Below are 14,083 nucleotides of genomic sequence, written 5' to 3'. Positions count from 1 at the left end.
ATAATTTTATAATAAAATACGTGTTTCGTTAAAAAGAAAAAAAAAAGGTTATTTCTTTTTTAAACTTTTTAATAAGTACATAATTTTATCTTTTAAATGTTAGAGTAGATGCCCTATAAGCCAACTGTTGGTTAGATATTTTATTGACTCAGATGTAATATACAATCTTTATTTTAATACAATTCATTATTTCATGGTTTGTTATTTCTTTATCTGTATATCCATGTGAACAACATAGATAAAGACCTTGATTATACTTTAATACAAACGAATCGTAATTCGATGTTAAAACTCGTTTGTAAGTACTGTATAATCTAAATTCGTTCTTAGTCGATTCAACCGCCTAAAACGTGGATAAAGGTCGCTTGAGCTCGAGACTAGCATCTGTGATGTTGTGTACCGCGTTTTCTTGGTAAGGACATAGAGATGTCCAAACATGCAGATGGGTAGTCATATGATGATTATACCGAACAACCCTCCATCGGACTTTCCAAGTGGTTATCATTCATCGAGAGGATTCGTCCGTGGTTATGATTGTACACCATTAGTCCTTACGACCTGGGACAACACTGAGGCTCTATATGCAAGGGCTGTGCTTTGACTCGTTTACCGGCTCCAAGAGAGTCATCAGGTAGCGAGGTTGGGTACAGTTGCGACACATATAGAAGCCAGTGCATTGTAGTCGGGGATTCACCGCTCACCTACGGGTGTGAGATGTACGTTGGGGAAGGAGTTCTACAGTGGTACATGCGATACCACTATTTATATGTGTCACATAGTTATCGGATTATTATGCAACCCTCGATGAACCAATGGTTGCAGATTCGATCGGGATATATGAGATGAATGGATCGTATTGTACGTTAATCATAATCGACTGGTTCTTGCAGGCACTATCAGTGATACCTAGGGAATCATGGGGCGATGCTACTAGACACACTTACCATGATTCGATGGGTTTAATCAGAAATATAATTTCTGACATTCTCATGATCAATTGTTGATACATAGAATGGGGCTAATAAGGGTAAGCCCGAATAAAGGATTATGTCCTGAATCACAAGGAGTTGTGAACCCACGGCTAGCTGTATCTCTGAACCATTGAGGGTCACACAAGCACTGGATCGTTTGTTCCCGTTGAGAGAACAAATTCAAGAAGTTGAATTTATATTATGATATAGTAAATTCAAGGAGTTGAATTTATGATAATTAAATTTTGGGAGAATAAATTCAAGTAGTTGAATTTATAAAATTTGAGAATTTAATTTATTAAACTCAAAAATTGAGTTTATTAAATATTAAATTTTGAAGGTGATAAAATTCAAGGTGTTGAATTTATAATTTAAAATAATAAATTCTAATGTTGAATTTATAATGTATTTAATTTATTAAGCTCAAAAGTTGAGTTTATTAAATATTAAATTAAAATTGGTGAGAAGTATGTTTAATGGGCTTGTAGGAGTACAAGTCCAACATACTTAAATAATTAAAGTTCTTAATGGACTTTGATTAATTAATTAAATTAGTTGAATCAGCACAATTGATTAATCAAACCCATTAATGTTAATTATGTGTATTAGGTTTTGGCTTAATTATAAATAGGATGAAGCAAGACATAACCCTAGCTACCAACACCACAATTTTCGAAAATCCTCCTCCTTCTCTCCAGAAAATTTCGGCCACTTCCTTTTGAAGGAAAAGTTTGAGCCGTCTCTCGTTTTCAATCTCCAACGTAAAAAATTCTTCTAATTTTTTTAGTGCAAATTTGAAGAGAAACAAATCATCTAGTCGTGGACCTGATTAGAAGAATATAGAAAGGAGTTTTCGAAGAAAGTTCATAGGGATTCATCAAGAGCTATATCTGCATAAACCGGATTAGTTGGACCCAAGTGATTTAATTCACCAAATGTATAAAATTCCGACGCCCTATGAATGTTTATTTATATAAATCATACGAGTGCTCAAAAACAAATATATTTTGATAGTCAAAATAAAATAAAAATTTTAAAACTTCCGCTGCGTTTGGGCACGAGAAAACCGAGATCCAACATTAAATTCACTCCTTTATGAAATAATAAATAAAAGAAGGTTTTGTTAAAAAATAAAATAAATAAAACTAGGTTTAATTTTCTGTTCCAATATGATTATTTTATCTTTCACGTGTTTAGTAACATTCAAGTTAGATGAGTAAGTTAGCACTTGACACGGGATAAAAATGACATGTTAATTATTAAAAATGACAAAGTGATGAAACGATAGTTATAACTTTAATAAAGTTATAAATTGTAGTTGTTTAAAATTATAAGTGTTAAGTGAAAATCGCCTAGGGCTGAAAAGATATCTATGAAAATAAATAGTATGAAAATATTAAATGTATTAAAATATTTTACGCATCTTATTAGCAAATTTCAAAAATTATGAGATTTAATTTTTGAACACGATGTTTAATATTTTTATAATTATTTTATAGTTTAATTAATTTGTTTAGTTAGTATTTAATTAATTTGCTATTTTTTTAAAAAAAAGAATAAAACCAACGCGCACACACATCGCACGCAAACACACATACACAAGATTAGTGGGAGAATTATGACGGATATATATTTCAGGTGTAACCACGTACGCATTGCTAGACTCCGGAGCTACACATTCGTTTATATCCGAGTAATTTGTTAAGTGACTGGGAATCATATCGGAGGCTATGGATTTGGGATTCAGAGTATCGATTCCGTCTGGAGATCAAATGTTTACCTCCCAGATAGTGAATAAATTGGAGCTTCGGTTACAGAAAATTGCGGTGCAAGCGGACCTGATTGTGCTACCACTACCGGAGTTCGACATTATACTCGACATGGACTGGCTTTCCTTGAATGGAGTTGTCATAGACTTCCGACAGAGATCAGTATCTGTATGACCGCCCAACGGTAAGCCGTTTATTTTTTAGGCGGCCAGACACCAACAGATGCCGCACATCATTTCCTGTATATGTGCGAGGAAGCTCATGAAAAGAGGCTGCCAGGCGTTTTTTGCCAGTATTCTATCAGTGTCAGAGCCAGTTAGTCAGAGGCTAGAGGACGTTGACGTAGTCAGATATTTCCCCAGTGTTTTCCCTGACGATGTTACAGGTATTCCACCGGACAGAGAGGTGGACTTCTCTATCGAGCTCATGCCAGTTACCGTGCCTATTTCAAAGGCATTCTATCGCCTAGCACCTGCAGAGATGAAAGAACTGAAAGATCAGATACATGACTTGCTAGATAAGGGTTTCATTTGCCATAGCTTTTCTCCATGGGGTGCGCCGGTACTGTTTGTCAAGAAGAAGGATGGTAGCATGCGACTCTGCATTGATTACAGAGAGTTGAACTGAGTCATGGTCAAGAACAATTATCCATTGGCGAGAATCGAGGATTTGTTTGATCAGCTTCAGGGACCATCAATGTTATCTAAGATAGAGCTCCGTTCCGGATACCATCAGCTGAAAGTGAGAGAGTCTGACGTGCACAAGACAGCCTTCCGGACGCGTTATGGGCACTATGAGTTTATGGTGATGCCCTTTGGTTTGACGAACGCACCAGCGATCTTCATGGATCTCATGAATCGCATGTTTCATCCATATTTGGATCAGTTAGTCATAGTTTTCATTGACGACATCCTGATCTATTTGCGGAGCAGAGAGGAGAACAGTCAGCATCTGGGGACCGTACTGCAGACTCTACAGGATAGACGACTGTATGCCAAGTTTGGTAAGTGCGAGTTCTGGCTTGATAGAGTGGCATTCTTGGGCCACATTGTATCTCGGGATGATATAGAGGTCGACCCTAGTAAGGTCGAGGCAGTTAGAGATTGGCTAGTGCTTAAGAGCGTGACAAAGATTCGCAGCTTCTTGGGATTGGCCGGTTATTACAGGAAGTTTATTCAGGGCTTCTCTTCTATCGCGGTGCCTATGACCACCTTGACGAAGAAGAACACCAAGTTTATCTGGGGATCTGAGTGCCATGAGAGCTTTGACAGACTGAAGCAAACATTGACCACAACGCCAGTTCTAGCTGTGCCATTGGGGTAGGGTGACTTTGTGGTTTATACAGATGCATCGAAGCTCGGGTTGGACGCGGTTATGATGCAGCATGATAGAGTTATAGCCTACTCATCCAGACAGATAAAATTCCATGAGAAGAACTATCCAACTCATGACCTCGAGCTAGCAGCAGTGGTATTTGCTCTGAAGATCTGGAGACACAATCTGTATATGGAGAAGTGCCGCATTTTCACCGATCACAAGAGCCTGAAGTACTTCTTCACACAGAAAGAGCTGAACATGAGGTAGAGGAGATTGATAGAGTTAGTAAAGGATTATGACTTGACATTAACTACCATTCAGGTAAGGCTAATGTGGTTGCAGATGCATTGAGTAGGAAGCACGCAGTGATTGCTCATTTGTCGGTTCAGAGACCGCTGCAGGCGGAGATTCAGAGATTTGAGCTTGCAGTTGATGCAAGGGGCGATGCCCCAAACTTGCTACTCTGACAGTGCAGCCAACTTTGAGAGACAGAATACGGGTAGGGCAGACTTCTGACGAGCAGTTGCAAAAGTGGAGACAGAGGGACAAGGCTAAGGGCCGGAGGCTGTATACAATTGTGGATGGAATAGTCAGATATAGAGATCGATTGTTGGTTCCCGACATTGATTCCCTAAGAGCAGATATCTTGAGCGAGGCCCACAGCACCCCGTACTCCATCCATCCAAGGAGTACGAAGATGTATAAGGATCTTCAGTCTCTTTATTGGTGGCCGAGCATGAAGCGGGATATTCTGCAATTTGTCTCCGAGTGTTTGACATGTCAGCGGGTCAATGTAGAGCATCAGAGACCTACAGGGAAGCTAAGACCCCTCCTATTCCAGAGTGAAAATGGGAGAACATCACCATGGATTTTGTGACATGGCTTCCGAGGACAACATGAGGATATAATGTCATTTGGGTAATCATTAATCGGCTCACTAAATCAGCTCACTTTTTACCAATCAGGAAGACTTTCACCATGACTCAGTACGCAGAGCTATACATCAGAGAGATAGTCAGACTGCATGGGATCCCAATGTCCATCATGTCAGACAGGGATCCGAGATTTACGTCTGCGTTCTAGAAGAGTCTACATCAGGCATTGGGTACTAACCTACTATTCAGTACGGTCTTTTTACCCCAAAAATTAGTAAACGTCATGGCAGTGCTCTAAATTCTATTTTTATGATATTATGATTATTTTTAAATGTTTATGAAATGTTAATGTTTAAATTATGATTTTTCATGTCCATGGGATTTTTATGATTTAAGGAAAACATTTAAAAGACATGTTGCATGCTTGGTTTCAGAAAAATAAAATTATATGTTATGCATGATTTTATAAAGTTATGTGAATGTAAAACGTTGAAGGAAGTGAAGTAATTGTGACTAATTTGATAATTTTGGAGGTATCGTGAGGGTGACGGTCCCAGTGGGAGCCCGACGATCGTATTTCTATCATTACAAATACGAGGTAACGGTTATGAGGTAACGGTAAGAATGGGAATATCGTGAGGGGAAAAGGCCCCAGTGGGAGCCTATTTATGGGAAAAGGCCCCAGAGGGAGCCCTGACGATCGTATTTCTATTCGAAAGAGGATAGGCCAAGGCTCAGTTGACCGGTGAGAGTGTCGCTGATGTCCTCGCCGCCCAGTACTGGGGTTACATGTAGATAGATCCATCGACTTTTTGAGGTTTGAGGAAAGTAACAATTAACGATATGAATTCAACAAAGGAAAAGGAAAAGGAAAAAGGAAAAAGAAAAAAATGTTTATGATCATGAAAAATGTTTTATGTTATGTCACGTTGAGGAAAAAGGAAAAGTTAAAGTTTATGTTTACATGTCATGAAATGTTATTTTTACGTAAAAGTATTTTCACTGTTGCATGTGGTTTTATACGTATTATTTGTTATAAAGATTATGGTATGTTGAGTCTTTAGACTCACTAGGTGTGATGGATGCAGGTGAGGGTGAGGGAGGGCTTGACGGATGATTTGACTGGACTGAAGGCGCACACAACCCGAGGACCAGCGCTTCTACTTTTTCCGCATTTCCGATTTATGATTTATGCTAGGGATTTTAAGACTATTTATTTATGCTTTTGAGAGATTTTTGAGAGGTTTAGTATAAGCTATACTTTTCAAACTTATTGCTTATTAGGTTTGGTAAAATAGTGGACGATTTCATTCCACTATTTCATTTTATGACTATTGCATTTGATTTTTCTAAAAAACTAGATGGTTGGTGTTTACTTTAAAGGGTAAAATATTTTAGAAAAATATTTTCATGTGGTAAATGTACATGACCGAAAATTGGGTGTTTTAAAAGAAAAATTTCTAGTACTTTTTAAGCAATAAAAAGGGCATACGTTTCAGTTGGTATCAGAGCAAAGGTCCTGTTAAGGGTTGTGCCACCATCAGCGCCGGAAAGATCAGTCGTCAAGCCTCAAAGTTGTAAGTTCTTACTTGCTTTATATGATTCAGTATGATGCTACCTGCATGACTACATGAATATTATGTTTATTGTACATGTTTACGAGCTTTTTAAGTATTTTTGCATTGCCTGCTTAAATTGCTAAATGGAATAGGATATGTCACATGACTAGAGAACTTAGATTTAAACGCATGTTGGTTACGTTAGAATTTGGAAAACGTTCAGATAAAATGCCTCCTAGACGTGCCCTCGTTAGTGGAAACCAAGCATAGAACAGTGTGAATAATCAAGGAAATGCACCACCACCACCACCACCAGGGGATCCTGCTATTCGTGCATTAGAGGGGATGGCTCGTCTCTTCGAGCAGCAGTTACAGCAGCAACAGTTGCAGCAGCAGCAGTTGCAGCAAATACAACAACAACAGTTACAGCAGCCACCTAGGCCACAACGTGATATTTTTGAGCAATTCCGGAGGCTAGGGCTGAAGGAATTTTCTGGCACTACCGATCCTTTTGCTGTAGAGGGTTGGATTCGTTCATTGGAGATACACTTTTGCTATCTTGATATGGGGGATGTTGATCGTGTGAGGTGTACTACTTACCTGTTTAGATAGGATGCTTCCTTGTGGTGGGAAGGAGCCGAGCACGGTGTTAACCTTACTACACTTATTTGGGCTCAATTCAAGACGATATTCTACGAAAAGTATTTTACTGCTGATGTTAGAGGACGGCTGAAGAGAGAGTTTATGAGCCTCCGTCAGGGAGACTCGACTGTTGCTGAGTTTGTCAAGAAGTTTGATAGTGGTTGTCATTTTGTACCCCTTATTGCCAGGGATGCCGAAGAGAAGCTTAGACACTTTATGGATGGGCTACGACCTACCATCCGGAATAATGTTATGATGATGCGACCTTTAGATTATCCACTGGCAAGAATTGAATATTTATTTGATCAGTTGCAAGGAGCATCGATATTTTCTAAGATTGATCTTTGATCTCGGTACCATCAGTTGAAAGTAAAAGAGTCAGATGTCCACAAGACAACATTTCGCACGAGATATGGGCACTATGAGTTTATGGTCATGCCATTTGGATTGACCAATGCGCCAGTGATCTTCATGGATCTCATGAATCGCGTATTTCAGCCGCATCTGGATCAGTTTATTATTGTCTTCATTGATGACATATTGATCTATTCCAAGAGCAGAGAGGAGCATAGCCGTCACTTGAGGATCGCACTGCAGGTACTGAAAGACAGGAAGCTAAATGCAAAGTTCAGCAAGTGCGAGTTTTGGCTTGATAGAGTGGCGTTCTTAGGCCACATCATTTCCAGTGCTGGCGTGGAGGTTGACCCGAGTAAGGTGGAAGTAGTGAAAAGATGTCCAGTACCAAAGAGTGTTACGGAGATTCGCAGTTTCTTGGGATTAGCTGGCTATTATCGCAAGTTTATACAGGGGTTCTCATCTATACCGGTACCTATGACCGCTTTGACAAAGAAGAATGCAAAGTTTGTTTGGGGACCCGAGTGTCAAGACAGCTTTGACAAGTTGAAGCAAGCCTTGATATCGGCACCAGTGTTATCTATGTCATCGGGGCAAGGGGAGTATGTTTTTTATACCGACGCTTCTAAACTTGGTTTGGGCGCAGTTTTGATGTAAAATGACCGAGTTATAGCTTATGCGTCGAGACAGTTGAAAATTCACGAGAAAAACTACCCTACTCATGATCTAGAGCTGGCAGGAGTAGTTTTTGCACTAAAAATTTGGAGTGTGGGGACCCGGACGCTAATCATCTTCTTAATCGTCATTGGGATATATGGATCACTTAATTAATCTGGGTCTAATTTTTTTTAAAAAAAAATTGCGGAACGTAATGTAATTCAATCTAATATACATGTCAGTATACAAGTACAAGTCTTGTACAACAAACATCAAACTCAAACTAAGGTTCAACAACTAAATGTCAAGTGCTGAATCCTATATACAGCAAGGTCAAAGTCCGTAGTCTCCACTCTAATCACGATCTCTCCTCATCTCTTTGACCCTGATTCTGTCCCACCTGTTGCCATGCACACATACAAACACGACAACAGCCGGATAATTTCGGTGAGAAATGCATCCCAGTATAAGTCAACAAAACATGCAATCATATAATCGATATAAAAGCGTGAAACAAATATCAATAACATGTATTAAATCTGAAAACATGAATCGATATAAAACTGTTAATCAACTAATGACTCGTCATCTCAGACTCAACTCATCTCTAATCTAGGGATCCCGGTTCCTGAACATTGATTAATCATATCAATGTCATACAATTGCAAATATCAAAGCAATAAAGTAAGGTATGTGGTTTTAGGGTAACCAGAGTCCAATCTGACTCAAGTTAATCTCCCGGTCAACATTGAATTATACCTTTCTTTCGTAGTCTTGATCTGCAGAAATGGGAGTTCTGAATTCAAAACAGTCTCTATCAATCTGAAATGACATATCGAGAATAATAATATCAACATTCCATTCCCAATTCAATACTGAATTTGATCAATTTTAATCTAATTCAAAATCAACGGCATAACGGCACACTCCAGATATCTCCGTCAATACAATATCACTAGATATCAATTACAAATCATAACCCATATCCAATATAGTATGTAATAAATTCACAATTCAAATCTGACCAATTTCAATCGATATAATCAGAAATTCATAACAATTCCATAATCAATCTGTTCTTCGATCCGACTTCGATTATGCAATGTTTAACATATCCAGAACATCATATATGAATCATATCAGATTCCTACAACATCATATTTTCAAATGATGACAGAACTCAGTAAAACTTACGTCCAGTTGTAGCTGTCGATGAGAGGAGTATAGCACCGTGTCTGGATTTAATTTCTGATAGACGGATCTTGCACAAATCACAATTTAAGCTTAAAGGAACTTGAGGGAATTTCCAGGAACAATTCTCGGTCCTTTCTTAGCCTCCTGAAGAAGATGAACCTTTATATATGTCAAGTTGCATGTTGGAGGAGACGTGGCTTGTTTTCTTTCATTTCGGTCGGCGCTCGGGCGGATGTTTCTTTCCGCTCGGGCGAAGAACCTACGGCTTGCAACAATAACACATTGGAGCTCGGTCGGACAACAACTTCCGCCCGGGCGCAGAACCTTCGGCCCTTGACATTTTCTTATTAAACATTGGCGCTCGGGCGGACAAAAACTTCCGCTCGGCTGCCAACAGTGCCGTCCACAAATTGTATAATTCCTATACATCGCCCAATCTGGTCTCGGAATGATCCGTCTATAATCACATTCATTCACAATCAATAATCTCAATTTAACAGGATATAAAATCTCGGGCATTACATTTCTCCCCCCCCTATGATCTGATTTCGTCCCCGAAATCACAGGCAATCAAATCATATCAGAAAGAAATGTATAACAGAAGCTAAATAGAAAACTCACATCAGTGAAATAACTCTGGGAATCTCTGCTTCATATCTGACTCAGTCTCCCAGGTAGCTTCTTCGATGCCATGACGATTCCATTGAACTTTCACAAGTGGAATAGTCTTCGTTCTAAGCTGTTTTTCTTTACGATCAAGAATCTGAATCGGTTTTTCTACATAACTCAGACTTTCATCAAGCTCGGCCTCGTCTGGCTGGATAATATGAGAATCATCGGGGAGATACTTCCGCAGCATAGATACATGAAAGACATCATGTATTCCAGATAGAGAAGGCGGTAATCCGAGTCGATAGGCACGATCTCATATCTTCTCGAGAATCTCGTACGGCCCAATATAACGTGGAGACAGCTTCCCTTTCTTGCCAAATCTGACAACTCCTCTGAAAGGTGAAATCTTCAAGAATACTCGGTCTCCAGCCTCAAATATCAACGGTCTTCGTCGAACATTGGCATATTTGGCTTGTCTGTCTTGAGCTGTTATCATTTTCTTCTGAATCAGCTTCACTTTCTCTGTCATATCTCTGATCATATCAGGTCCAATCTCAGGAACCTCAGAGATATCATCCCAATACAGAGGAGATCTGCACTTCTTACCGTACAACGCTTCAAATGGTGCCATCTCAATACTCTTCTGATAGCTGTTGTTGTACGAGAACTCGCAAAGTGGCAATGCATCCTGCCAGTTAGTGCTAAAATCAAGCACTACAGCTCTCAGCATATCTTCCAGTGTCTGGGTAGTCCGCTCTGACTGTCCGTCGGTCTGTGGATGATATGCGGTACTCAGATGTAACTTCGTACCTAGAGCCTGCTGCAAACTCTGCCAGAAGTGCGAAGTAAACCGAGGATCACGGTCTTATACAATCGACTTCGGCACTCCGTGCAATCGGACCACTTCTCTGACATAATTTTCTGCCATCTGGTCATGTCTGTACGTCATCTTGTACGGAATAAAACATGCAGATTTGGTCAATCTGTCAATCCCGACCCAAATCGCATCACAACCTCTGGAGGAACGCGGTAATTGTGTCACAAAATCCATGGAAATGTGATCTCATTTCCATTCAGGAATAGACAAACTCTGAAACAATCCTCCGGGTTTCTTTCTTTCAGCTTTTACCTGTTGGCAATTCAGACATCTGCATACAAACTCTGCAATATCGGCTTTCATTTGTTTCCACCAGAACTGTCTTTTCAAGTCATTATACATCTTCCTGCCACCCGGACGAATGCTAAATCGACTGTTATGCGCTTCTGACAATATCTGTTGTCTCAACTCTAAAACATCTGGCACAACCATACGATTATTCACATACAGTACATCATCACGTACCTGATATTCTGATCGATGACCTGATCTGACCATCTCAATCGATTTCTGTACATTCTGATCCACTTTCTGAGCCGCTTTAATTCTCAAAATCAGCTCTGGTTCAACTTGAATAACATACAATCTCAGAGGCTGACAATCTGTTTCAAATGCTAATCCACACAAACAGCAATCTTCTATCACATTTGAAACACCTATTGTCGATAAGGACAAAGAACATACCATACGACTCAGTGCATCAGCTGCTGCATTAGACTTTCTCGGATAGTACTTGATTTCACAATCAAAATCTTTCAGCAAATCAAGCCATCTTCTTTGCCTCATTTTCAGTTCTGATTGTGAAAACATATATTTCAAGCTTCTGTGATCAGAATAGATCTCAAATTACACACCGTAGAGGTAGTGTCGCCATATCTTCAATGCAAATACAATGGCCGCCAATTCAAGATCATGAATTGGGTAGCGAGTTTCATGTGGCTTCAACTGTCTCGAAGCATAGGCAATGACATGGCCTCGCTGCATCAAAACACAACCCAAACCTCTGTGAAAAGCGTCACAATATACAACAAATCCACCAGTACCTGAGGGGATAGTCAGTATCGGTGCACTGGTCAATCTTTTCTTCAATTCCAGAAAACTGGACTCACGGTCTTCTGACCACACAAACGGAGCATTCTTTTGAGTTAACTGAGTAATCGGTTTGGCAATGCTCGAGAAATCTTTAATAAACCGACGGTAATATCCTGCCAAACCCATAAAACTGCGAATCTCTGGCACTGATGTCGGTCTCGGCCAAGAAATCACAACCTCAACCTTGCTGGGATCAACTGATATACCATCTCCGGATATGATATGACCAAGAAATACTACCTGTCTCAACCAGAACTCACATTTGACAGTTTAGCATACAATTTCTCAGTTCTCAGAATTTTCAACACAATTCTTAAATGTTCTGCATGCTCAATCATATTCTTGGAGTAAATCATAATATCATCAATGAATCTAATCACAAAATCATCGAGATACTTCTGAAACACACGGTTCATTAATCCCATAAATACAGCCGGTGCATTCGTCAAACCAAATGGCATGACAATAAACTTGTAATGTCTACACCTGGTTCTAAATGCTGTCTTTGAGATATCAGAATCCCTGACTCTCAGCTGATGGTATCCAGATCTCAAATTGATCTTGGAATATACAGATGAACCCTGCAACTGATCAAACAAATCATCAATGCGAGGCAAGGGATATTTATTCTTTATCGTTGCTTTGTTCAGTTGCCGGTAGTCGATACAGAGTCTCATAGAACCGTCTTTCTTCCTCACAAATAATACTGGAGCACCCCAAGGAGATACACTCGGTCTGATGTAACCCTTGGCCAGTAAGTCCTCCAACTGTTCTTTCAACTCTGTCAACTCAATCGGTGCCATTCTGTACGGAGCTCTGGAAATCGGAACTGTACCTGACATCAACTCAATGCTGAAGTCTATCTCTCGAATCGGAGGCAAAACAGGAATCTCATCTGGGAAGACATCCGAGTGTCTGACTTGCCAGCAAGTTAAAGCAGAGCATCAAAGACCAGCGGGGAAATTGAAGCCACTCACTATTCTCGAGTGGAAATGGGAAAATTTCACCATGGACTTTGTCGTGGGATTGCCAAAGACAGTTAAAGGATTCAATGCTATATGGGTGATAGTTGATCGTCTTACCAAATCAGCGCATTTTCTACCTATCAATACGGCTTTCACCATGATTCAGTACGCCGACTTATATATTCGAGAGATAGTTCGCCTGCATGGGATTCGTGTGTCTATTGTTTTAGACAGAGATCCGAGATTCACGTCATCTTTTTGGAAGAGTCTACATGCAGCGATGGAGACCAAGTTATTATTCAGTATAACATTTCATCCTCAAACCGATGTCAGTCAGAAAGAGTTATACAGATTCCGAAAGATCTACTTCGGGCATGTGTTATTGACTTCCAAGGAAGTTTGGAACCAAAGTTATCTCTAGTGGAGTTCACCTACAATAATAGTTTCCAATCATCAATCGAGATGGCTCCTTTTGAGGCACTCTATGGAAGGAAATGTAGATCTCCTATTCATTGGGATGAGGTTGTGGAAAGAAGAGATATTTGTCCGGATGTGATTGAAGAGACTGCTGAGTGCTTTTACTTAAATTATAATTCACCCAAGTGTAGGTTGTCTGCAAGTAATATATTTCGTAAGTACGAGATCGATCCACAGAGAGGTTATTTTAAGTTTAAATTTATTAATTTATAGATTACCAAATGCAAGAACGAAGTTTATAAATTATAAATTTTTGTCAAGGCTCGAGGATTTATTCTTGGTTTATGCAATATTGTTTAACTAAACGTAAAACAAAGGAAACCACCATAAATAATTGTTCCAACAAATTTAAATATTTAAACACACACCTAATATAATATAGTTCACATTATAGAAAATACCGAATTCACCGATATTTTATATATGGTACCTATGATTATATATATAACTATATAAATATATAACTGCATAAAGTAAAAGTTAAATTAAATCATTATATTTCATTTAGAACAACCGGCAGAGCCACGCTATTGCCTAAATGAAATATATGATTTAATAAGTTAGTTGCAGAAAAGTAAAAGTTAGTTGCGATAAAATAAATGTTAGATGCGGAAAGTAAAAGTTAGTTACGATAAAGTAAATGTTAGATGCGGAAAGTAAAAATTAGCTGCGATAAAATAAATGTTAGATTGTTAGATATTAGTATTAAATCATAATATTTC

General features: G+C 39.1%; 1 protein-coding gene across 1 annotated transcript; it reads left to right on the top strand.

Moving 5' to 3' along the window:
* Positions 1-2,701: 2,701 nt before the first annotated feature.
* LOC140972460 (uncharacterized) lies at positions 2,702-3,367 on the top strand. Its single transcript, XM_073434884.1, has 2 exons — positions 2,702-2,902; positions 2,945-3,367. Exons 1-2 carry the CDS (start codon positions 2,702-2,704, stop codon positions 3,365-3,367), a joined length of 624 nt encoding a protein of 207 aa, XP_073290985.1.
* The last annotated feature ends 10,716 nt before the right edge of the window (positions 3,368-14,083 follow it).

This window comes from Primulina huaijiensis, chromosome 3 (genome assembly GCF_012295235.1).
Source record: "Primulina huaijiensis isolate GDHJ02 chromosome 3, ASM1229523v2, whole genome shotgun sequence".
Lineage (NCBI taxonomy): Eukaryota > Viridiplantae > Streptophyta > Magnoliopsida > Lamiales > Gesneriaceae > Primulina > Primulina huaijiensis.
The sequence above is the reverse complement of the archived record's forward strand: the minus strand, read 5'-3'. Positions and strand labels throughout refer to the sequence as shown.

Coding starts and splice junctions, on each gene's coding strand:
- LOC140972460 (XM_073434884.1), top strand. CDS start 2,702: ATGGATTTGGGATTCAGAGTATCGATTCCGTCTGGAGATCAAATGTTT. Junction 2,903..2,944: donor TAGACTTCCGACAGAGATCA/GTATCTGTATGA, acceptor TTTATTTTTTAG/GCGGCCAGACACCAACAGAT.